Raw genomic sequence first — 23,254 nt, forward strand, 5'->3', positions numbered from 1 at the left:
GCACCCGCTGTCACACTTTTTCTTTTTGATTGTAGATTCATGTGACGCTTTACTGCCGGACCGGCAGAAACTGTCACTGATAACGCCTTCTCTTGAAGAATAGTTTTTTAGGGGAGTTCACCTGGGTGATTTTAATTGCGGTGGGTGGGAGTTTGTGAGTGTTTGTTTGGGTGGAAGCATCACTCCCTGTGTTACGTCAGCTCATAAACTCCGGTAGAAGGCATGTTCAGACATCACCTCGGTATCGGTATGTGTCATTTCACCTGCTCTCTGCCCCAGCTTGTCTGTTTTAACACAGCAATTCATGTACTTATTAACTTGGATGTACACGTCGTATAGATCAACCAGAGGTGCATTTTACACCCTCATTCATTCTGTTATGTTTTCTGAATGACAAAAGAGAGAATAAACATTAATATGTCCATTAGTTAAAAATGGATTCATGTTACTGTATGTTTGTGTAGAGATTATGCTTCCAGGTTTGAGCTTAATGAAGGGATGATGTTGTAGTATTTGTTGAGAAGAAATCTGTGCTCTTAATTCTGATGTCTGGCTCTTGTTCAAAAAGGAAGTCTCCACGAGGATGCTGGGAGATTTCCATTCCCCCCAGTGTCATTTAGAAGGCTGTTTAACTTGTTCATCATATGGTGAAATACACACACCCACTTCATTCAAACACAGTCACGTGTGTAAATTGGGGATATACCTTGTTTTTGAATATCACTTTTGGTTTTATTTTGTTTATTTTTTACAAATCAATATTTAGTACAGACAAAAAAACGTACTTTTCTTATGGTATCCTAATTTTAAAGGCAAATATATATTGGTTCACTCTATACAGTAACAACACTGATGATTTTACAACTTTAGTTCTAGACTCTATGTACCTCCCTTGATCTTTTAGACCAAAGAGCCTTGTGTCCTTTTATCTATTCAATCACTAGACTACATTGACCACAACTATAACTGTTGCTGGGCAGCTTCTCAGTCATGTGTGTGTGTGTGTGTTTTGGGTGAGAATTTAAATTCGGCAGGGAGACGCCAAAGAGTGCAGGAATGTTGTAGGGCGGAGGAATGGAACAGAGATGGGCAGACAGAGAAAGAAAACTGGTATCTGGACATTGGCTCAGTCTGGTGCCACGAGATGCCAGCAGTCTTAGTGGCGCCGGGGGGATTCCTGGGGGCTTTATCACTTAATCTTTCTCTAATTACTATATAGTCTCTATTCTGTCTGACCACAGCTACAGAAATGCCATAGACTCTGGTCAAATAAGGTAATACGGAGTCATGAAGTGAATATCTAGTGCTGTTGAATTAAAGATCAGTTTTGATGTATGATGTTGAATAATGAGTAATGAATCACCTATGTCCATTTCTGCCTATATGCCATGATTAATGTTTTCTTCTGTCTTCCAGGCAGTCCCTGTGAAGCTGTCTCTGGATGCTCTGCTGCAGATGTCCAGTGCGCAGGTGGAAGACACCATGAAAAAGCTGGGCTCTAGCATTGAGGAGCGTTCCCGTATCACTGCTGCCCTCTCTTGTCTCAAGAGCGCTACTGACACAGGTCACTGCTGACTCCTTCCTCCTTACACTCTTCACGCACACTCATCCTTCGTTCCCTTCAGAAGGGCTCATCTCTATGCCCTAATCCCTTCAAAGTGTTTACCCTCTGGAGTGAGAGCTTTGAATGGATGAAGGGTGTAAGGGTAAAAAAAAAACCTCTCTTTTTGGAACGCACTTCTGCCTCATCTTACAGACGATCAAGGAGGCGCCTTCATCGCACATTTTGTATGCTGGTTGACCTCCCAAAAAACACACTTGGAACAGCGCCTTTTCTTTAATGTTAGTTAAATTTATTTATTTTTGGTTCATCGCCCCAAGACCGTTGGATATTTCTTCATAAGCAGTTGGTTTTGAAAGGATACATTTTGCCTATGCGTAATTCATGCCATATAGTTCTAAATTTAAGCAACTTATACACCAAAAACGCATAAATATGGCAAACAACTTGGGGGCCCATAGTGTCTATCATTTGTACACTTTTAAATACTTCTTTCCGAGGCGATCTTTAAAGTGGCCAGTTTTGAGCACTTCGATGCCCTTCAGAGGGCGATATATCCTGTTCGGAACGCACTGTAAGAGTTAATGCTCAAGGTTTAGATTTAAGCTATTGGCCATTTTAGTATTTTAGCATATAGACAAAAAAACAATTTCTATTTAAACAATCCTGACTTTATCACTGTTTTCACAAAAATATTAAGCGGTGAAACGGTTTTTAATATAAGGCGTTTTTAAGAAAATAATAGGAAATTTTTCGCCAAACTGAACCAAATCAGGATATTCAAGTGATTTCTGAAGGATCATGTAACTTAAGACTGAAGTAATTCTGAAAATTCAGCTTTGCCATTACAGGAATAAATTACATTTTAATATGTATTAAAATGCATGATTATGAGATGCTCATGAATTGATATTTGACAAAACCAAACAGCAGCACATAAAGTTTTCCAGATCATCGATTATGGCAAAAGTTTAATTTTGATCGCATTTATGAACAACAGTTGTTATTGTAAAGTTTAAATACTTTTTAATTTAATTTAATATAATAAAACACAATTAGAAATGAGTTGCCTTGGCAAATAAATGAAATGAAATAAGTTGAAGTACTAAAAACAAAACTAAAACTGAAATAAAAAGAAGTTAAAACTAAATAGAAATATTAAAAACTAAACACATTACAGGCACAGAATTACTATAATGTATACTTAAATTATACAAAATTAACAATAACAATAAATTCTATGCTGGTATGTAAATAACACTGACATAACACTGGTGAGCAGTCATTTGAGTTGAGGTCTGGAGCCCTGCATTGCATTGATCATCCACCTGCTTCTGAATCGTCTCTCACTCTTTCTGTTTTAGGGGGAGCACTTAGGAAAGACGGTATCCCGTGGATAGCAGAACCCAGTCACCGTGACAGTACCTCTGCTGACCCACTGTCTTCTTCTATGCGTGCACATCAGATTTACAGTCCCAACCCAACCAGCTGGCCCCCTCCTTCTGCTTTCCCTGCCCCTCGTTCCTGTGTCTCTGTTTCGGCCCTACCCTCAACAGACTTCCCTACAATCGTCCACCCACACTGTGATGGGCTGATGGACCCTTTTTCATCCTCCCCGCAGCTGAACCGCTGCACCTCCGGACTGCTGTCCACCCCTCCAGTCACACCGCCACAGAGAAGGTATGGAAAACTAAAGCCGCCACGAACTCCACCACCTCCATCCCGTAAGCTGCTAAACCTCCTGCCCAGCATCACTCTCACTCGCAGCAAGAGCCAGAGCCAACTGGCCAACCGGATTGATGAAATTACACCCAACAAGTAAGTTCAGCACTGAATAATATTTGATTTATTACTCCATGGCACAATGATCTCTTCTTAAAGTTTGCTTTGAGACTGTTTATTTTGACAGCTGTATGATGTCGAGTTAGAGCTAATTTTGACATTTTACCGCAACAAATATTTGACCGCAAACTCAGAAATTGCTGAATGAAATCCTAGTGCTGGCGATGTTTCAGTGTAAATGAAATGGCATATCAGACATGCGTTTTTTTCTGTAATAACAAAAAAAAAAAAAGTATCCAGTTGTAAGTCAGCTATAAGCAGAAATACACACATTAGGCTATAAATATGTGCAAAGAAAATCACAGACCAATCACAGTTCTGCATGCAGGTAAACTACTATTCAAAGGTTTAGGTTCTTTAAAATGCTTTTTGTAACCCCTTTTTCTTGTTTAATATATTTTAAAATGTAATTTATTTATATAAGCTGAATTTTCAGCAGCCATAACTCCAGTCTTCAGGGTCACATGATACTTTGGAAATCATTTGAAGTTTTCGCTGTGTAACATTTTTGTTGGAAACTGTGATACATTTCTATTCATCATTTTTTGATTAATAGAAAGTTCAAAGAAGGGCATTTGTTTCAAAAATAAAAATATTTTGTAAAATTATAACAGTCCTTACTATCATCAAGTGAATGAGTCCTTGTTGAATATAAGAAGTATTAATTTCTTTAAAAAATAAAATAAAGTTTTCCTGGTACAACTTAGTACTGTAAACCAGATTCTCAGAAACACTTACTACATGATACTGTAGATCAAATCTGTGCCAGGATTACTTTTATTTTCAAAGGATAATAAATTACAGTTTGCATAAAGCTACTGAATCGTTTAAGAAGTTTTTAAATATAGCAATAAAGTTATATGGACCACTTTTATGAGACTTTCATGCATTTTGATCTTTTGGCAGCCCCATTCCTCATTCACTTTAATAAGAAGATTGGCCAGGAAATATATATATTTTTAAATTGACCATTTGTGTTCCAAAGAAGAAAGGAAGTGTTACAAGTTTGAAACAGGAAATAATTAATGTCAACATGCTCTATCTTTGTTAAACTGCGTGTAAACTGAGCAGGACGCTGACTCTATAAATCCAGAGGAAAGTTATACATTGCACAATGTTTGCGTCACGTAACAACATGTTGCCTAACTCAGCCTAACATTTAGCCCTGCAGCATAAATAAAGAAATCCTTCTTAGACAAAAAGATTCCACATATTATTTTAGTTTACTGTTAATTTCGTTAACAAAAACTATGACGAGAAATGTTTGCCCTCGTTTTCATTGTGGAAGTGCGACGATGATCTGAAAACACGACAAACAAGTAAGATGGAGTTTAGTGATCTCCATGTGACATGTTCAGCCAGTCTGTTCTGTCATGAAATCTGACAATTTTGTTTGCGATTGTGGTTGCAGGATAAATTCACTTACTCAACTGCTCTTGTTTTAATAGAGATCATTTTTGCTATTTGGAATAATTGGAATTGCTATCAGGAATTTCACTTTTATAATCGGGTGCATATTAAGTGGTGCACAGGTGTGCATGCACGAACAAAATAAAAAATGTGCTGTAAAAATTCTTGCAGATTGCTCACTGGCGTACGAGCATGGCTGACAGCTGTTAATGCAGTGTCACTGTTTTAGATCGACTAATTGTAATGATGAAGATTCATAAAAAGAAATCAAACCGTAAAAAGGGAGACATTTTTATGTAAATATAAGCATTGCATTTTTAGGTGTAAAATAAAGTAATTTTATTTCTATACTTTTTATTTTAAAATATAAACGTATTAGCACACTTTTATTTTGTTTATTATTTGACCACATAAATAGCCCATATTAAATCAGTACTCTAGATGAGGTAAAATAAACCATGTTTATGAGTCCACATTCTATTGATTTGTGTATTTATTTGTTAAAGTGAAAAAAATAAATCCTCATATGACAACAATCACTGCGATTTATAATTTTGAGTGTGTTTTCATTGACTAAGATTATACTAAAATGCTCAGACAGTACAAGGTCGAGTTAAATAGGAAAACTAAAAGTGCATTTGACACACGACTTATTCTAATAAAAAACAAAAACACAACGCTGTTCATACGTGTACCCTGGCCAGCGTGTGTTCGGTCTGTGGGAGTGATCTGCTGTGTCATCTGAGATCACTGCTGGCCCAATTCCAGGCAGATTTTGGAGAGTAGTTCAACACTCCCCATGCTTCCGCCCCTTTACGTAGCCCCAGTGTTTCCTGTTAGCTCAAGGCCGAGGTCAGACCTCTTCTCAGACTCGCTGGCGTCCAGTTCTTGATAATTCCCGCTCCTCTATGCCAATAAATGTCTGCAGGATTGGAGCTCCTCCTCATAATATGTGTGTGAACTGAAGTCCACCGCTACAACTCCCTGCCTGTGAAGCTGCACGCCTGTATTTGCACCTCATTTTTTTAATATTTGTGGTGGACAAGTTGCAGACGAGTGTTTATTTAAAGTGCCATAGAAATATTTTTTTGCAGGGAGGTGCAGAATGAGTCATTATGAGCCCGTTCTGTGAGTTATAATTGGGTGTATTGTAATAAGTCCAGTTAAATGTTTGGTTGCTGAGAGTGTTCGTGATTTTAGGTTAACATGTATATGGTTTTTGTTTTACACAAGTTGATTTGAAATGGTTATGTGGGGTAAAAATTATAGTGTCATCTTCAAATGTTCAATCCATGTTTTATATTTTATAATTAAATTATTTAATTATTTGATATTTAATAATAAAAAAAACAAATCCTATTTAAATGCATTATAGCATGTCACCCTGATGTCAGTATTTGATGTCAGCTACCCAGATACCAAATGTAGTGTCCTCTGCCCTGCAGGAATGGAAAGAAAAATAAGCCGCTCCTGAACGTGCAGGTAAACGGTGGAGGAAACGGCTGGGAAGACTCGCCCTCACGGTCACCACTGTTGTCTGCCCGTTCCCCATGCATTCTCCCAAATACCCCCAGTCACCTGGGAGACTCTGCAGGAGTAAGAAGTAAGTGGTTTTTATTCATCTGCAAATAAAAGACTAATTTGTGTGTTCCAAAACCGAGTGAGCTTCCTACCAAGAGAACATTTTATTCATCATACTGTAGGTGCACTCCAGTTGAAAAGGCTAAAGTTAGACATCTGTCTTATGTTTGCTTATGAAATATGTTGATTTGGCATACATGTGTACAGCATTCCCGGAATGCACTGCAGTGAAAAATTCATCCAGTCAGCTCTAAAGCTTATAGATGCTAACACCAAACTCTATTTTAATCCATTTTGAGTGCAATCCATTTTTCTTTAACATCATACAGACAATGTTGCATCCCACGGAAGCTCCCCAGTAATCATGAGAAAGGATATCGGTCTGGATGTCACACACAGGTACTGGTCATTGAATTTTTGCTTGTTTTTATTCTTACGTCAGTGTTTGTTTTCCAGCTTCTAACACAACTGAAATTGGCTTTCTTTTTGTGCCTCCTCAAAGGTTTTCCACCAAGTCCTGGTTGTCTCAGACGTGTCAGGTGTGCAAGAAGAACATGATGTTTGGTGTTAAATGTAAACAGTGCAAGTAAGCAAACATAGGAATCACTAAGGCAAACCACATCTGCAAACCAGTATCTTCCTGCTAATGTTTGCTTCGATCTCTTTTAGGGTGAAGTGCCACAATAGATGTACCAAAGAGGCCCCAAAGTGCAGGATTTCATTTGCACAATGTAAGATTTTGTACAAGCTGTATACTGTGTATTCAGAAAGCTTTGCAGGTGATCTAAAGTTCTGTTCTCTTTTGTTCTTTCAGTTCCAAACAAGATCAGAAGAACAGAGTCAGTGCCGTCAGGTATCAATAACCAGGTGGAGCGACCAGCAGAGTCTCAGTCTCAGTACGGAACATTACCGAAGGCAATAAACAAAAAGGCATGTAGCAAGTCACACAAACCAGGAAGTCATGGCATACTAACTCTGCATTATTAGAATTATTTGTATATGCTATATTTATATACTAAATTTTTATACGTGCTATTTATAATATATTATATTTATATTACTATATATATATATATATATATATATATATATATATATATATATATATATATTATTATTATATATATATATATATATATATATATATATATATATATATATATATATATATATATTATTTTATTTTTTTTTTTTATTTTTTTTTTTTTTTACCAACATATTATTTAAAGTGAATGAATGATAAATTATATAAAATTATATTATTTTAATTTATTATTGCAATTCCATTTATTAATGCTAGCGATTACCCACGAAATATGTAATCTTCTTTGTTAAAATGCTGTAAGATTTCTATGTTAAATAATAATAAGAAAACTAATTGGTATCATTAATAGTATATAAAGTAAATAAATCATATGACATAAATGATCATTTTCATTTTGATATTTTTGCAATGTCTTATTTGTGTCAAACATCCATTTTGGAGAAGGTATCATAAGATATGTGTCCCTCCCTTCAGGACCACCCTCCATCACTGAGTCACCTGGACTCCAGCAGTAACCCCTCCTCCACCACCTCCTCCACCCCCTCCTCACCTGCCCCCTCCGGTCAGAGCAACCCTTCAAGCGCCACCCCGCCACCCAACTCCTCCCCTAAGGGTCACATTGACAGTCGCTTTCACTTCCCAGGTTAGTCTCGTTTACACGGATACCACAGGATCTTATTTGCCTCCCGCATATAAACCCATTTAAACTTCTACACTACAGAAGGCCACTCTTTTTGTAGCACAGCATTCTTAAGCACACCTTTCTTGTTTCCAATGCTGTGAAATAAACTCTTCAATGGATGTATACTAACAAGCAAGTTGCTTAACCGGGTCGTACTCATTTCCTTGCGGACATTTTTCAATTTGTCCCATGCAATAGCTGCCTGCTTCTTTCAGCATGGTGAGTCAACAATCCTCCACACCACAAAACTGTCTGTTGTTTACTCTTCAGGCATGGTGTCTGAGTTCATTTTTTGCAGACAACTCAACTGTGCTTTCCATTCTTGAGCACTTTAACTGTAGTGAATTTAGCAATTTGAGATTAAGCTGCTAGTAGTTCTTATACTGTGGTGTGTCGCCTTCTAGTGGTCATCTATGGGATATTTTGCAGTATTTTGTGCTTTTCTCTTTGTGCCTCTTGTGGTGTGAATGGTAAAAACACATATTATTAACTTGTGCAGATTATATTGTATTCAAGGGATGGTTCACCCAAAAAAAAAAAAGTCATTAATTATGATTGCTGTTCTTCAAAACACAAATTAAGATATTTTTGATGAAGTCCAAGAGCTTTCTGACCCTGGATAGACAGCAATGCAACTGAAATCTCACCAGGCCCAGAAATGTAGTTCGGACATTGTTGAAATAGTCCATGTGACATCAGAGGTTCAACAGTAATTTTATGATGCTACTAGAAATACTTTTTGTGCAGAAAGAAAACTAAAATAAAGACTTTATTCAACAATTCTTCACCGTGGTATTCTCGTCAATGGCAGCAGACCCTAACAAGGACAAGGCAAGGCACTGTCAAAAGATCTCCAGGAAAAAGCTGTGGACAGGCACAAATCAGGAGATAGATACAAAATGTCAAAGACTTTATCGTGGCCTAGAAGCACAGTGAAGTCTATTATTAAGAAGTGGATCCTCTGTGATTGGGACGTCACTCCAAACTGGATGAAAGAGCCTGGAGGAAACTGGTCAAAGAGGCGATCAAGAGATATACAATATCAACATTGACGTATTTCTTCTTTTTCATCACAGATGTATCCAGCTCTATGCATTCAGACGGAGGTTACAACACCACCAGGTAAGACAAAACTCAATATCTGTTTTTTTTTTTAGGATTTCTAGAAACGTTTTTACCCCATGCAAATTATTATTTAATAATAAAAATGGGTTTCCTCATGGTGCCTTGTATTTACATGTTTCTGAACTGTAGCCCAATGACTAGAGGTTATTTCCTCATCACGAATTAATCATTTGTGCCAAGTTCACATGGAACCAACCTTGCAGCACTGACTTCTGGAGAATTTTCACTGCAATTTAAACCTCATTGTGCATGCTACAAGTTGTGACACACAAAGGAGGATGTCAAGCACCAAAAATGTAAAAAAAAAAAAAAAAAAAAGCACTGTAAATGTAGGTTGAAGTCATTTTATACCTTTTTCAGAGGAAAGGCCGAAACTGAAGTAATAATACGCTGAAGAAACTTCTCAAATCAATTTTGTTATTTAGTAAAACTAAAACTTTAAAACTTAGTCATTTGGATTTTTGGCTGAACTATCCATTTGTAAATGATTTAGATTATACTGCACATCATACATAGTTCTGATACTGCTAAATATTTAACGGTGATTAGTAAAAGACCACTGAGTTTATTATGTCCTCTCTTCCATGCAGAGAAACAGATCATTTGGACGGTGATGTCACCCAGCTGTCAACAGGCCAAAGAGAAGCTGTGGTGAGTGCTGCAAGAATCATGTTTTACCCACAGAACTACCAGGAACTGAAAACATCTGTGGGCACAATTTCCAGTTTATTGTGGTGGTCATGTTTTTTTTATTGTTGTTTTTTATTGCAGTCAGTGGTGTATGTGTAGTGAGGCTGACCACTAAAAATACAATACTGACGTTTTTTTATCTTGCATCTAAATTTTGAATTGTGCAAAATCAAAACCGTTTTAGGATTATGTGAATATAAAAACTTTTTAAAAATGGTATGCCCCAGAATTGATTAAACTGGTTATTATATTTTCTCATTCAGGATGAGGAGCAGCAAGGGGACGACGGTCAGGATCAGGAAGGTTCGGACGATGAAAGTGAAGGTGATGAAGTGGATGACCTGCCCAACTGCAGGACCTGGAAGGACCACATAAGCCGTAAGGCCAGCCAGACCAGCGTTTATCTGCAGGAGTGGGATGTGCCTTTCGAGCAGCTGGAGCTCGGAGAGCTGATCGGTAAAGGCCGCTGGGGGAAGGTGTGTAGGGGCCGCTGGCACGGAGAGGTGGCCGTTCGCTTGTTAGAGATTGACGGTAACAACCAGGAGCACTTGAAGCTGTTCAAGAAGGAAGTGATGAACTACCGGCAAACGCGACATGAGAACGTCGTGCTGTTTATGGGGGCCTGCATGAACCCGCCCCATCTGGCCATTATCACCAGGTTCACTTCTCTCAGCTTTTTCAATGTTGTATCATTCATATACACTACCCTTTAAAAATAATAATAATAATAATAATATTTTTATTGAGCAAGGATGCATTAAATTGATCAAAAGTGACAGTAAATATGTTTATAATGTTACAAAAGAGTTCTGTTTCAAATGCTTTTCTTTCTATTCATTATCCTCAATAAAATGCATCACAAAAATATTAAGCAGCACAGCTGATAATAATAAGAAATGTTTCTTAAGCACCAAATCAGCATATTAAAATGATTTCTGAAGGACCCTGAAGACTGGAGTAATGATGCTGAAAATTCGACTTTTCCATCATAAAGTATATTAAAATAGAAAACAGTTTAAATTTATATCAAATAAATGCAGCCCTGATGAGCATTAGTGGTTTTATCTTCAGACATGTAGAAATTAGAGACTTTATCGGAGACATAAAAAATTCTAACTGACTCCAAACCTTTAATCAGTAGTGTATGTTTTGAATGTCTAGTACTTACATTTATTCACTTAGCGGTTGCTTTTATCCCAAGCACTTACAATTGAGGAATACAGCAAGTGATTCTAAATAAAGAGGCAAATAAACACAGGAAGCGCTCATAATACAAAGTTTCAGACATTGTTCAGATTAGTACAAGTGCTAGACAGGCGGGATAAAGGAAAGAGAAAGCAAAGTTAGTTTTTTCCACATTTTGTTATTTGTGATATTATATAAGAGTATTTGTGTTTTGATTGTAATCTAGAGTATTTATGTTGTCCTCCTGCAGCTTTTGTAAAGGACGGACGCTCTACTCAGTTGTCAGGGACTCGAAACTTGACATCAACAAGATAAGACAAATCGCTCAGGAAATCGTAAAGGTATGATGCATCACATGTAATACAATACAACTGCTTCTTGAGCTCAAATTACATTAAAACATTGTTTTAACTGTTTCCTTTTGCTTTGTGTTTCTACCTTTTACAGGGAATGGGTTACCTCCATGCAAAGGGAATTGTGCACAAAGATTTGAAGTCCAAGAACGTTTTTTACGATTCAAACAAAGTTGTCATCACAGATTTCGGTCTGTTTGGGATGTCTGGAGTGGTCCAGGAGGACAGGTAGGGTGCATGTCATTTATGTCACTTATTATACAGTATACTTGGTTAAGAACTTCATTAACATTTGTATTTGTTTGTAGGCGGGAAAATGAACTGAAGCTGCCACGAGGGTGGATCTATTACCTGGCTCCAGAGATCGTGCAAAAGATGGGACCAGGAAACCAAGAAGACTGCTTGCCCTTTTCTAAAGCTGCTGACGTTTACGCTTTTGGGTAAAAAGCACAACTCTTTTCCCACATCTGCATCACAAATATAGTGCCTCTAATGCAAACATTTGGTTTTGGTGTTAACGTTTTATTTCTGCTTGAAAAAAATCTGTCTCAGCACTATCTGGTATGAACTCCAGGCCAAAGAATGGCCCATCAAGAACCAACCGACTGAAGTTTTGATCTATCAGCTGGGAAGTGGAGAAGGCATCAGAACATTACTAGCCCAGAAGGGTACAAGCTTAGGCAAGGAGGTTACGGTGAGTCCAAACTGGTATATATACTGGTGGTGTGTGGTTATATTTACTTATAAACATTTAATCAAATCAAAATTAAATCAATGTTATTATATATAAATCAGTCAATATATATAAATTCAATTGTATAGATAGATAGCTAGATATAAGAAGTATATCATGTAACATGGTCATTGTACTCTCACTGCAGGAGATTGTGTCAGCATGCTGGTCCTTTAAGGTTGAGGACAGACCCACATTCACTCAGCTGTCAGACTTACTAGAGAAACTGCCAAAGCTCAATCGTAGACTCTCACACCCTGGGCACTTCTGGAAGTCTGAGGAGTATGTATCTTAGGCTGGAACGCTAGCATGCTGCGGATCCCCTTTTTTTAGGGGGTATAGTACATGGAACATGAAAACTAACTGATCATTTGGAGCCGACATGTGCATTGTTTTGTTTGTTTTTCCCTCTATTCTGAGCCTTCTTAATTTTACACCATTGGATTTTTAGTGTAGCGAGTGTCAGAGGGATGCTGTGCCATTTTATATTTTGGTCAAACCTGATATCAGATGGTGCAGGAAATAACAGTAAGTGACCGTAATGTGAGTGTTTTTCTGCTACCATCGTTTTTTTTTTTGCCTGTTATGAATGATTGGTCTGGTTTGCAAATATGAAAAAATTCCGAAGCAGATACTGTTCTGAATATGAGTGGTTCAGAAGGAAAGTGCTTATTAATTTAAAGAGATACGATCATACTGTAAAAGGACTTTAACAGATGTTCATATGCCCAAATATCTGGCCTGTGGTCAGTAATTCACCTCTTACATTTAAATGTAATGGTGAGACTGTGGTGAAAAGGGTGTGATCTGAATTTATAATAATTAACATAATATTAATAATGAAAATAATTATAGAACATATGATTATATAATACATTATAATATACAATGATTTATTATTATTATTTATCAGTAAAAGCAGTTGATATCCCTGGAAAACCTTGTGTAATTTTTTTTTTTTTTTTTTTTTTTTCTGCTGTTTTTCTTGCGGGTTTCTCTCCGCACTGGGAATGGGCCAAACTTGTGATCCCATCTCTGTCATCTGCTGTTCCTGTCTCCATCTTGACATCTCAATATTTCTTCTTACCACCAACCTCTTCCCAATCTTCATATTTTACATGCCACTTTATTTATGTCATTGTACTTTCTTCTTTCTGTTATCTGATTGGCTGAATGTTCAGCGCATGACATCACCACTGTCGGCGTGAACACTGCAGTCCCGGGATCAGCTCTCACTGTCCCTACATCTACAAATATGATGGTTTGTCCACAGCTGCCGTTAACATTAGCATGGCTGCTGCATTCAAAGAAAGCAACTAGTTTTGATTCAGATGTCTTTAATTATTCCATTTATTTCCTGTGTGATTTATTGATTGCTTAGCTGGTGGTCAACAGTGTCTTGCAGATATTTGCAATATTCACATTTGTGTTGCTTTTTTTTATATTAGTCCTATCTTTGGCAACTGATAGGCTTTTAAACTTTTGCCTGTTCTAACACTGAGGAAAGCTATTTCACCTAAACTTTGTAAATGGAAAATATGCCGACAGGATTTCAGCAGTTTTATTGAGCTAGCAGACCTTGCCACGTTTTGGGGTTTCAAATTCCTCATGTGCCGTCACATGAATGGAATGTGACTTCCGCTGCTCTTTTGGAAAGACCTTAAGCTTTTACAGTCCACAAACTTTCTCCTGTACTCTTAAAAATAAAGGGACTTCCAATTTCCACATTTTTGTTCAAAATGAAGATTTAAATGAATAATCATTTACCGGATGCTAATCTGACCTACTGAGCCTTTCCAGAATGGATAAAGAGCCTCAAAAATAAGGATCCTGATTAGGTATTTGTAAAATCATAAAGAATGAACGATATTTTAACCCAGCAGGATGATGTTCAGGAACTTTTAATATCTAATACCTCTCGTTTTAATTTGTATAACATTTGCCTATGTGTGTGTGTGTGTGTGTGTGTGTGTACCAGAAAAAGAGAGAGTGTGCATGCAGAGTCTTGGATGATTTATTTGTGGTGTTGTGAACACTGAGGAGGTTTAAGACTGCAGTGACTGTTCCCATTACTGTTCCCCATCTTAAAGACTTGAATAGAGAACTATTGTTTTATTTATTGTACAGCTCAAGTTTCTTATAGTATTTGTATCAAATTTTATATTAAAGTTTCCATCATAACATTTTGAAAAGGTACTTTACTCCTGCTGTACAGTTCTTTATATACAAAGTGTGTTGAACACAAATTATACATTTCTAGAATGAGATTGTGGTTTTAATGTTATGTAATTATGAATTAATATTTTTGTAAAGCTTATAGCCATTTGTCTGTAAATGCAATTTAATTTTATCCCGGCAGAAATAATAATAAAAAAAAATGAAATCTTTCTTTTTTTCCATTTCATGAAAGAGAATGAGACTGAGCAGTGTTGCACAATACATTATATTATCTACTTCTAATCTTATTTACAGTTATGCATATTACACATGCACGCATACACACACACACACAGATATATATATATAATCTGTAAGATGTTTATCAAAACTGAAATCAGATATTGCATTTTGTGTGACGTTCTGAGATCCAGTGAAACACAGGGAACAAGAGATCCAATTGCAGTAATGTTTATTTAGGGTAATCCAAATTGTAATCCAACAAGCCGGGGTCAAAACCAGAAAACAATCCAAATAAACAAAACAAAGAAGGAACGGGAATGGGAACAGGAACTCGGAATGTGAGGAACTCTGAAGACTGGGTATGGAAGGAAAGGACTCCATGCAGACAACAGGAAAAGACTGGTTAATATAGGGAGGCTAATGACTAATAAGTGAAGGCACCTGCTGCAATTAACAGGAGTGCAATTACTGTGATGAAGGGACAAGGCTAGTGGGAATTGTAGTGCCTACAGTGAGGTGCCCTAAGGGGAAGTGAGACCACTAGTGGACACCCAGGGAAACAGAGACCAGACAGCGTGACATTACCCCCTCCTCCACGGAGCAGCTACCAGATGCTCCACATGAATCCAAGAAGAGACCAAAGAAAAAAAAGAGACCAGGAGGGAGGTGGAGCGGCAGGGGATCAGGGGGAGGGATGGAGGGCCAGGTAAAATGGGGAAACAGAGACAAAAGGACCAGGTAAAATGGGGAGGTGGACCGGGGGAGGGACGGAGGGCCAGGTCCATAGATGGAAACAGACAGAAGAGGAGCAAAAAAACCCACAACAAAACACAAGTCCAGGAAGGACATAACTGGGAAGCCCACCACATCCCTGCGGTCGAGACAGAAGACAGAATATATATATATAGTCAGGATTTGGCAAGGGAGGACCCAGATGCAGAATTATCAGGGGGGAACAGTTTATTAACAAGCGTGAAACACAGCTGATGTAGTAAGACAGTCCACAATAGGGCAGGGCACACAACAGGGGAACAGGCTGGTCAGAAGGACATGGCCCCAGACTCTGTGGCAAAAGGAGACCTGGTAGCTACTCCAGTAGGAAGGGCCTGACCCAGTTGAAGGAACCACAATGTCTGTCAGGTCTGAAGAACCAGCGACCAGGGAGGATTCAGGAAGCAGGGCAGGAACCAACACAGACACAAAAGACAAAACAGGGGAGACAAGAATTTGACATAAAAGTAAACTTGCAAACCAATGCCTAGAGAGAAAAGAAAACTGAAAAAAGGGAAAAAACAAAGTAATACTAGAAATAACTGGAATTAACTGAAAACAAAAAGATAACAATTGGAAAAAGCTAGGAATAACTAACTAGAACTACAAACCAAAATAAAGAAAATAGCAACCTTGCTGAAAACTAGAAAGAAAATAAAAAGATGGGAAAAACCCCAAAAGGTTCTATAACAAAGAAACTAAACTACAAAGACTAGAACTAGACTACACATGGGAACAAGTGAAAACTAGAAAACAAGAGGGAACCAAATAAGTTGCAATACACTAATTAAAGAGTTCTCACAAGACTAAATGTATAAGCAAGAGAATGTACACAAGGCACACACAAAACGAACCAGCAAAGACCAGAGGGAAATGATCACAATATAAAGGGAGCAGAGCACACAAGGATCAGGTGAACAATTAGACAAACAAAAGGACTAAACAAGGGGGCGTGGTGATTAGAAACTAGGAGGCAGTACAAGGGGAACACACGGCCAACATAAACCAAGACACAACCATGTGCTCAGGCACAAAATGAACAGAGACACATTAAACAAAGATAGGACAGACAAGACTGTCAGGGCAGGATCCTGACATATATATATATATATATATATATATATATATATATATATATATATATATATATATATATATATATATATATATATATATATATATTTCTTTTATTTATTTATTTATTTATCAAAATGTATTTCAATATATTTAACAGGGTTTCATACAGGTACATTACATTTCTGTATGGGATATGATCTGTTTTGGTGTATTTATATTAAGAGTCATGTTGTTATAGGCATAGCTGATATCTTGACAATAAGTATTTTAATATATTTAGTATGAATTGATGATGATTATCCGTGTGTAATTACTTATGTGTTACAGATTGTCCCTCAAGGCATATTACTTACCGGTAAGCCTAAAACGAGACGAGAGTCCCGCTGTCTCCCTACAATATGATTTACACTTCACAAAGGAGAGGCTTCTGGAGTTTCGCTGTTGCGCAATAAATAACGTTGCAGTTTGGAAACAAGAAGGATGGAATAGCGTTTAATACAAAAATTCCTTATCGCGTGACCTCGCAGGTTATATGTTTTACATGTATAGGTTATATTTTAACCTCATAGCCTACAGCAGCGGACATTGGCCACGTTCCTAGTTTTATGAGAAATCGAAACCATGCGTGCTTTTCTTCGGAAACCGGACATTTGTAGGTGGGTCTTTAGTCTTTGCTGTTTGTCGAACTGCTCTTTTTCCTTTTGTTCGTCTCTCGATCACACACTTAAAGCTGCAGGAAAGTAAACACTGATCAAATGGCTTTTTATCAGCAACAGCCGTTTTACAACCCGGTAAGTGACCGATTTTTTTATTTTGTTATGAAAGAAATAATCATTTCATGAGAATTCAGGGGAGCGCGGGACACAAACGGGAGGGTTAGTTGAAACAAATGTGGTTTGAATATGCTAGAATAACACTATGTACAGTATTTATTAATTACTATATCAACATTATGTGGAATAAAACGTGTGCGCCAAAATTAAATAAACTTTTGAAGATATCGCTGAATTTTTATTTATTTCACCATAGTAAAATTTAAATTCTGGCTTCTGTTATTTATCAGTTCAGATCGTTTTTTAATTCTTTGATAACTAGCAGAAGACACCTGTTTTAAATTCCACTTGCGCAGATGGGGCACGTTAACACTGCGTTACAACATAGGCTAATATTCTTTGAGATTAGCGATGTTATTTGCACTATTTACTGTAATGGATTTTTTTTTCTATTTTCATCGACACAGAGAATCCCATTCAGTGGGCAAATCCAGGGTGGCCTGCAGGACGGCAAGAGCATTATCATAAGTGGGCGGGTTTTACCAGGAGCTAACAGGTGAAGTGTAATGTTTAATAAAAGTTTACTTGTTACATATTCTTTGTTAGCTATTTTTCTCTAATACCTCTCCTATTCCTCTTTGTCCTGCAGATTTCATGTGAACCTTCAGTGTGGTTCTCATTCCGGGGCTGATATTGCTCTGCATTTTAACCCACGCTATGAGAGCCCTGGGTATGTAGTGCACAACACCTGCCAGAGCAGGAACTGGGGCTCAGAGGAGCGCAAATATGAATCTCCCTTCCCCCAAGGCCAAACATTCACCCTCCAGATCCTTGTCGAGCAGGACAAATACAAGGTACAAGGTCATTCGCTTTCAGATTTTTTAGTAGCATTAATCCACTTGTCAGCTTTCTTTTTAATCTGCAGAACGTTAAATAGGTCATTATTAGAAATGCTTTTCACCTCTTTTCATTTATGACTTTTATGATGGTTCTCTAGATATCTACTAATGGGAGACACTTCATGGACTATAGACACCGTGTTCCATACACTCAGGTGGACACCGTCTCAGTGGATGGAATGGTGGAGTTGAACTCTATTGCCTTCCAGAATCCTGCGGTGAGAATAAAAAATAAAAACCTTGCCACTGCTGAACTTTTCTCACAACTAACTTCACTTTTTTTGAGCTAGTCTTGAAATGACTTTTTTTGTGCCCCAGTTTGTTTTGTTATGGATGTATGAAGTAATCACAAGTGCAGTTCATCACATTAACTATGGAAATAGTGACCGTTAAGACATTTATGTCATAAAAGATTTTTATTTAAAATAATTGCAGTTCTTTTGAGCTTTCTAGTAATCAAGAAAAAAAGTGTTTTTTTGGAGATATGCACATTTATTTGGTCAAAAATGCAGTAAAATTATTCATATTGTGCAATACAACACACACACACACACACACACACACACACACACACACACATAATAGTTCCGGTTAGACTGCTGTTGCAAGTGATGGCAAGATTTCTTAACTCATTTAGTAAGGGGATTCATTCACTCAGCTGATTAATAAAAAAAACCCTTATTAATTCATTAGTATAGAAGCAATGTTAAAACAATATTCAATGTGTGTGTGGCTGAATCATTTTAGGCCCACTGTTTATTTAAATGAGCATTTTTTAACGTAATGTGACATATAAACATCATGATTTTTTTTCCTTTGCAGCCCTATTTACCTCCACAACCAGCCTTTCCAGTGAGTACTATAACCCTGTTACCTGTGAGACAGAGATGAATATCAGCTCATACTACCGTACATCTCACTGTTGCGATAAAACTGCAACGTCTTTTGAATTCATTTTGTATATTATCTTTTTCTAGGGTTATATCGCACCTCAAGCAGGGTATCAGGTGAGAGGAAAATATGTTTGAAAGACATTAAATTAGGACATTATTGTAGTTTTCCTTTAATAAACAACTGTTCATTTCATCTACAGCCTCAGTATGCTATGCCTCCAGGATGTGGGGTAAGTGGTTTACACGTTTTAAAATAAGTCATGTGACACCTTGATGGTTATCAACAGAGATCAAAGGTTCTTACTTTTGAATGATATATCTTTGTATTTTATGACATGCTCTACATAACCCAGAAAATGCTTTGTTGGATTCTACAAAAAGACCTGCAACATGTAAATGAAAGGCGGGGGGGAGGGGTGCTACTAAACTATTATAAAGACAATATACTTGTTCTTCCACATTTGGTGTGACATGAAAGGGTTAATGTGTAAACTATGGCTCCAGAATAGGATAACATCTACTTCACCTCTGCTTACTGTCAGTTCACAGACCTTCCTGTTTCAGTTAGTTGATCGTGTCAGCATTTAGAAATCTCCGTCATTAGATGTTATCTGGGTTTAACAGCGCTATCATTTGTAATCAGTAATGAATCGTTTATTTTATATTGTTCTGATGTTTTGTATTGAAGTTTGCGTGTTACTTCATTTAGTCAAACATTTCCGCTCTCTCAAATCTTTCACACATGCTCATTCATGTAGATCACATTGTGTTTTTCCTGCATGAGGAAGTGACACTAATATAGTGTTTTTCTACCAACAGTTCCCGGCATACCCGTCTGCACCCAATTATGTAAGAGCAACTCTGACCACAAGAAATCACATTAACATACACAGCTATTTTTTTATTTTGCATGAGTGTGTTTGTGACCTTTGCTGGCCACTTTTAGACTTTCTGTCCTTTTGCAATAATTCCTGCAGTTTTTCCTCCATCAACTCCTTTTGCATTTTGAATAAAATTTTAATTCATTCATTATTTAATTTTAGATTCTTTTGCTAAATGCTTATGTAGGTTTGCATCAGTAGATAAAAAAGTTCTAGATGTGGTTCATAAAACCAGTGTCACTTTAAATCAGGCATTTTTGATTTTCATTTTAATCAAACATTTGACTAAGTATTACATGACTTGAATTTCACTCATTTAAACTCATTTATAATTATCTATTTATTTTGAATCACATTTAGACTATCCCTTACAAAACCGTCATCAATGGTGGACTTTACCCTGGCAAAAACATTGTCATCAATGGAGTTATCAATCCCAATGCTAGCAGGTTTGACATCAGAAGACACATACTGTTATTTTAATTATAACTAATGTTACATTTATAAAAAAATAAATAAAAATGAAATCTGTTCATTGTAAGACGTCTTCTGTTCTTGTTTCCTCCATTAGAATAACATTCAACCTGCGCTACAGAAGTGGGATCGCATTTCACTATAATCCTCGTTTTGATGAGAAAGTGGTTGTGCGCAACACCAATCAGATGGAGAATTGGGGTCCGGAGGAACGGTCTGGAGGCTTGCCCTTTCAAAAAGGACAACCTTTTCAGGTAGGGCAGACGTATTGAACACGTATTGCTTCTCTGATGCTGTTAAAAGCTGTCATTGTGACTTGAAAATAATACTACTTGTGTGTTGTAGGTCACCATCTCCTGCAACCCCCATCATTACAATGTGTTTGTCAACGGGAAACAAGCACACACTTACAAACATCGCTTCACAATGCTGCACGAAATTGATATTTTGGAGATTTGCGGAGATCTGCAGCTGAGTTTAGTGCAGGCTTAACAGGGATCTGTGACATTTCATTTATAAGTCACTTTTTAAAGAAAGATAAGGGAAGGAATTAAATCGATAAGAAGTCGAATTGCTTTCAAATACAGAAAAATGGCTGAGTGTAAACATGAACAGCACTGTGATTTTGCTAATTTGAATGAACATAAATCCTTTTTTGTTATGTTTGGCTTTCTGTAGTATTATTTAGCAGGATATGTTTTATATATGGTATATAAGGCCTATGGTATATAGTGTTGATTGCGCAGTGGATAAGACACATGCCTTTGGTGTGAGAGACCTGGGTTTCGAATCCACCGTGAGACACCAATGTGTCCCTGAGCAAGACACTTAACCCCTAGTTGCTCCAGAGGCGTGCGACCTCTGACATATATAGCAATTGTAAGTCGCTTTAAGCGTCAGCTAAATGAATGAATGAATAAAAATATTTCTATATAGCCATCTTGAAACTCATCAATCTTGCTGCATGTTTAAACTAATACACAAAAAACTGCATATTATAATAATATATAAGCCTATATTATAATCAAATTAATATACCTTATACATCTGCTTTTTTTATTATTTTTCATAGTGTATAAATATCCTTACTGTCTCTGTTTATATCACAATGAAGTCACTGTGAAACAGTAGAGATCCATCAGAAGATCACTGTGGTCTTTTATTACTGTAAACTTCAATATATGTGTAAAAACAATAAAGTTTTTTATTCAGTTTTCTTGACACTTACATTACATATCCTGTTGTTTAAATATTTATTTTAATCTAACATCTACAAAATATATAATGAGGTAAAAATACAGTAACATTGTGTATTAATTATTTGTTAAAGCAGAGAACTGACATTTTACGCAACCATGCACTTATTTTCATTTATTACAAATATATTTAGGCTACATTTAGTTATTTAGCAGATGTTTTTATAAAAAAAAAAAAAAAAAAAATGAGGACAGAACCAATCACAATCAGTTGCTTCAGAATGTTGAAATTATGCTATATAAGATGGCCTTCTCTAATTTTCTAAATAATGTAATAATGTACTTATAAACTGTGTAGAAGCATCTAAAATCTGTCTGAAATAACTTATATAGTCTATGTGAATCCTGTTTGAATAGTTTTTTTGTGATATGATCAAAGGTTTTGTAATCAGGTGACCAAAAAGAAATTGATAACCTCTGTTTTTCACGAAGGCTGGTTCACTGACAGCGTTTTTGCATTCCACTGGGACACTTAAAAAAAATATCATCCATGTTTGAATTTTAGCTGTCCGGCAGGCAACATTCTAGTTATATCCATAGACATGTATATCTTTCCAAAAAGCACAAATATTCCACTGTATATAGATATCCACTAGTGTTTATGTCCCTCACACCTCATGCATATTTGGTCATATTATCAGGCATCATGTTCTTCAGTATCACTGTTACTCCAACAGTAGTCTACTTAACTGTCTCTAGACTATTGTTATCTGCCTTTACCATTGTTTTCATTTTAGCAGTGTGGCAGACAATATTTCAAGATAGATTTAAATATTTTGCTGGTAGGTATATCTACCAAGAATGGAGCCCCTTTCTTTTAATATTGTTGTGTTAAAAGGTAAAAGTTCATGGTGTGTGTTTTTAATAGCAAGTGAACAATCTAAGAATTCACTTAAAAAGTAAGGGAATATATAAGGGATTACTGACCAGCAACTGAATAGAGTTAAAAATAACTAAATATCTTCAGCCAGTAAAAATATATTTGGGGTGCATGGGACATTTAGAAAATGGAATTAGACAGATAAAAGCAGAACATTTTAGTAAAATCATATTATTGCTTAAAATGATTTGGTTTTAATGAATGAATTGGTGTGACCCGAGTCATGATATATTTGCTGATCTAATTGCTGTGTTGGCTAACCCTAGACGAAGTTCTGTAAGATTTTCGTCCAGACTGTGGAATCACTGGTGTACATGTCTGTATGTTAGACACTGAACACTGTGGAGGGTTAATTTTTACTTCTTGTATATTTATTATTTGTTTTTGTTTTTTTCTTCTATGTATGTGTTTTTGTATTGTACTATGGATCCCTCTGGGTCTGGAAATAAAGTTTATTATTATTATTATGATAACACACGCCCTCTGGTGGTCATAAGTAGGCTAATTATAATAATACTGCTATCTCAAGGTGGCAGTAGAGGTCTGCTCAACTTTCATGACTGTAATAGCTATCTAATTACTATATGAAAACACAATAGGTGATATAATAAAACATATATGGTTAATATGTTTATAAACATATTACATATAATATGGGGGGGGGGGGTACAACCTAGTGATATGGTTGTATTTGTTTTATTTCCTCATACCAATATATGTTTGTAGAATATTAGAAAGAGCTT

General features: G+C 36.7%; 2 protein-coding genes across 3 annotated transcripts in view; both read left to right on the plus strand.

The window, feature by feature from the left end:
- The window catches only part of LOC113058681 (kinase suppressor of Ras 1-like), a 32,388-nt gene extending 17,793 nt beyond the window's left edge, over positions 1 to 14,595 (plus strand). For both annotated transcript variants that reach the window (XM_026226819.1, XM_026226820.1), the window contains 16 exons: positions 1,417 to 1,564; positions 2,926 to 3,379; positions 6,259 to 6,416; positions 6,724 to 6,793; positions 6,897 to 6,980; positions 7,064 to 7,125; positions 7,209 to 7,324; positions 7,914 to 8,082; positions 9,198 to 9,243; positions 9,837 to 9,897; positions 10,200 to 10,594; positions 11,372 to 11,462; positions 11,569 to 11,702; positions 11,783 to 11,914; positions 12,027 to 12,168; positions 12,356 to 14,595. In XM_026226819.1, the coding sequence (XP_026082604.1) occupies positions 1,417 to 1,564; positions 2,926 to 3,379; positions 6,259 to 6,416; positions 6,724 to 6,793; positions 6,897 to 6,980; positions 7,064 to 7,125; positions 7,209 to 7,324; positions 7,914 to 8,082; positions 9,198 to 9,243; positions 9,837 to 9,897; positions 10,200 to 10,594; positions 11,372 to 11,462; positions 11,569 to 11,702; positions 11,783 to 11,914; positions 12,027 to 12,168; positions 12,356 to 12,502 (2,409 nt within the window). In that variant the 3' untranslated portion in view covers positions 12,503 to 14,595. The remainder of the gene's footprint in view (positions 1 to 1,416; positions 1,565 to 2,925; positions 3,380 to 6,258; positions 6,417 to 6,723; positions 6,794 to 6,896; positions 6,981 to 7,063; positions 7,126 to 7,208; positions 7,325 to 7,913; positions 8,083 to 9,197; positions 9,244 to 9,836; positions 9,898 to 10,199; positions 10,595 to 11,371; positions 11,463 to 11,568; positions 11,703 to 11,782; positions 11,915 to 12,026; positions 12,169 to 12,355) is intronic.
- A 2,486-nt stretch (positions 14,596 to 17,081) lies between these two features.
- On the plus strand, positions 17,082 to 21,602 carry lgals9l3 (lectin, galactoside-binding, soluble, 9 (galectin 9)-like 3). The gene is made up of 11 exons (XM_026226821.1): positions 17,082 to 17,246; positions 17,696 to 17,784; positions 17,878 to 18,082; positions 18,226 to 18,345; positions 18,950 to 18,979; positions 19,105 to 19,134; positions 19,221 to 19,250; positions 19,840 to 19,869; positions 20,262 to 20,350; positions 20,473 to 20,629; positions 20,721 to 21,602. The coding sequence occupies exons 1-11, from the start codon at positions 17,211 to 17,213 to the stop codon at positions 20,865 to 20,867; spliced, it is 963 nt and encodes a 320-aa protein (XP_026082606.1). The 5' UTR covers positions 17,082 to 17,210; the 3' UTR covers positions 20,868 to 21,602.
- The last annotated feature ends 1,652 nt before the right edge of the window (positions 21,603 to 23,254 follow it).

The sequence above is a fragment of the Carassius auratus genome, chromosome 40, assembly GCF_003368295.1.
Source record: "Carassius auratus strain Wakin chromosome 40, ASM336829v1, whole genome shotgun sequence".
Taxonomy (NCBI): domain Eukaryota; kingdom Metazoa; phylum Chordata; class Actinopteri; order Cypriniformes; family Cyprinidae; genus Carassius; species Carassius auratus.

Excerpts from the sequence above, each read along its gene's own strand:
- lgals9l3 (XM_026226821.1), top strand. The coding sequence starts at position 17,211 with ATGGCTTTTTATCAGCAACAGCCGTTTTACAACCCG. Across the intron at positions 17,785-17,877 it reads GTTTTACCAGGAGCTAACAG|ATTTCATGTGAACCTTCAGT; the intron begins GTGAAGTGTAAT and ends TTTGTCCTGCAG. Across the intron at positions 19,251-19,839 it reads CTATGCCTCCAGGATGTGGG|TTCCCGGCATACCCGTCTGC; the intron begins GTAAGTGGTTTA and ends TTCTACCAACAG.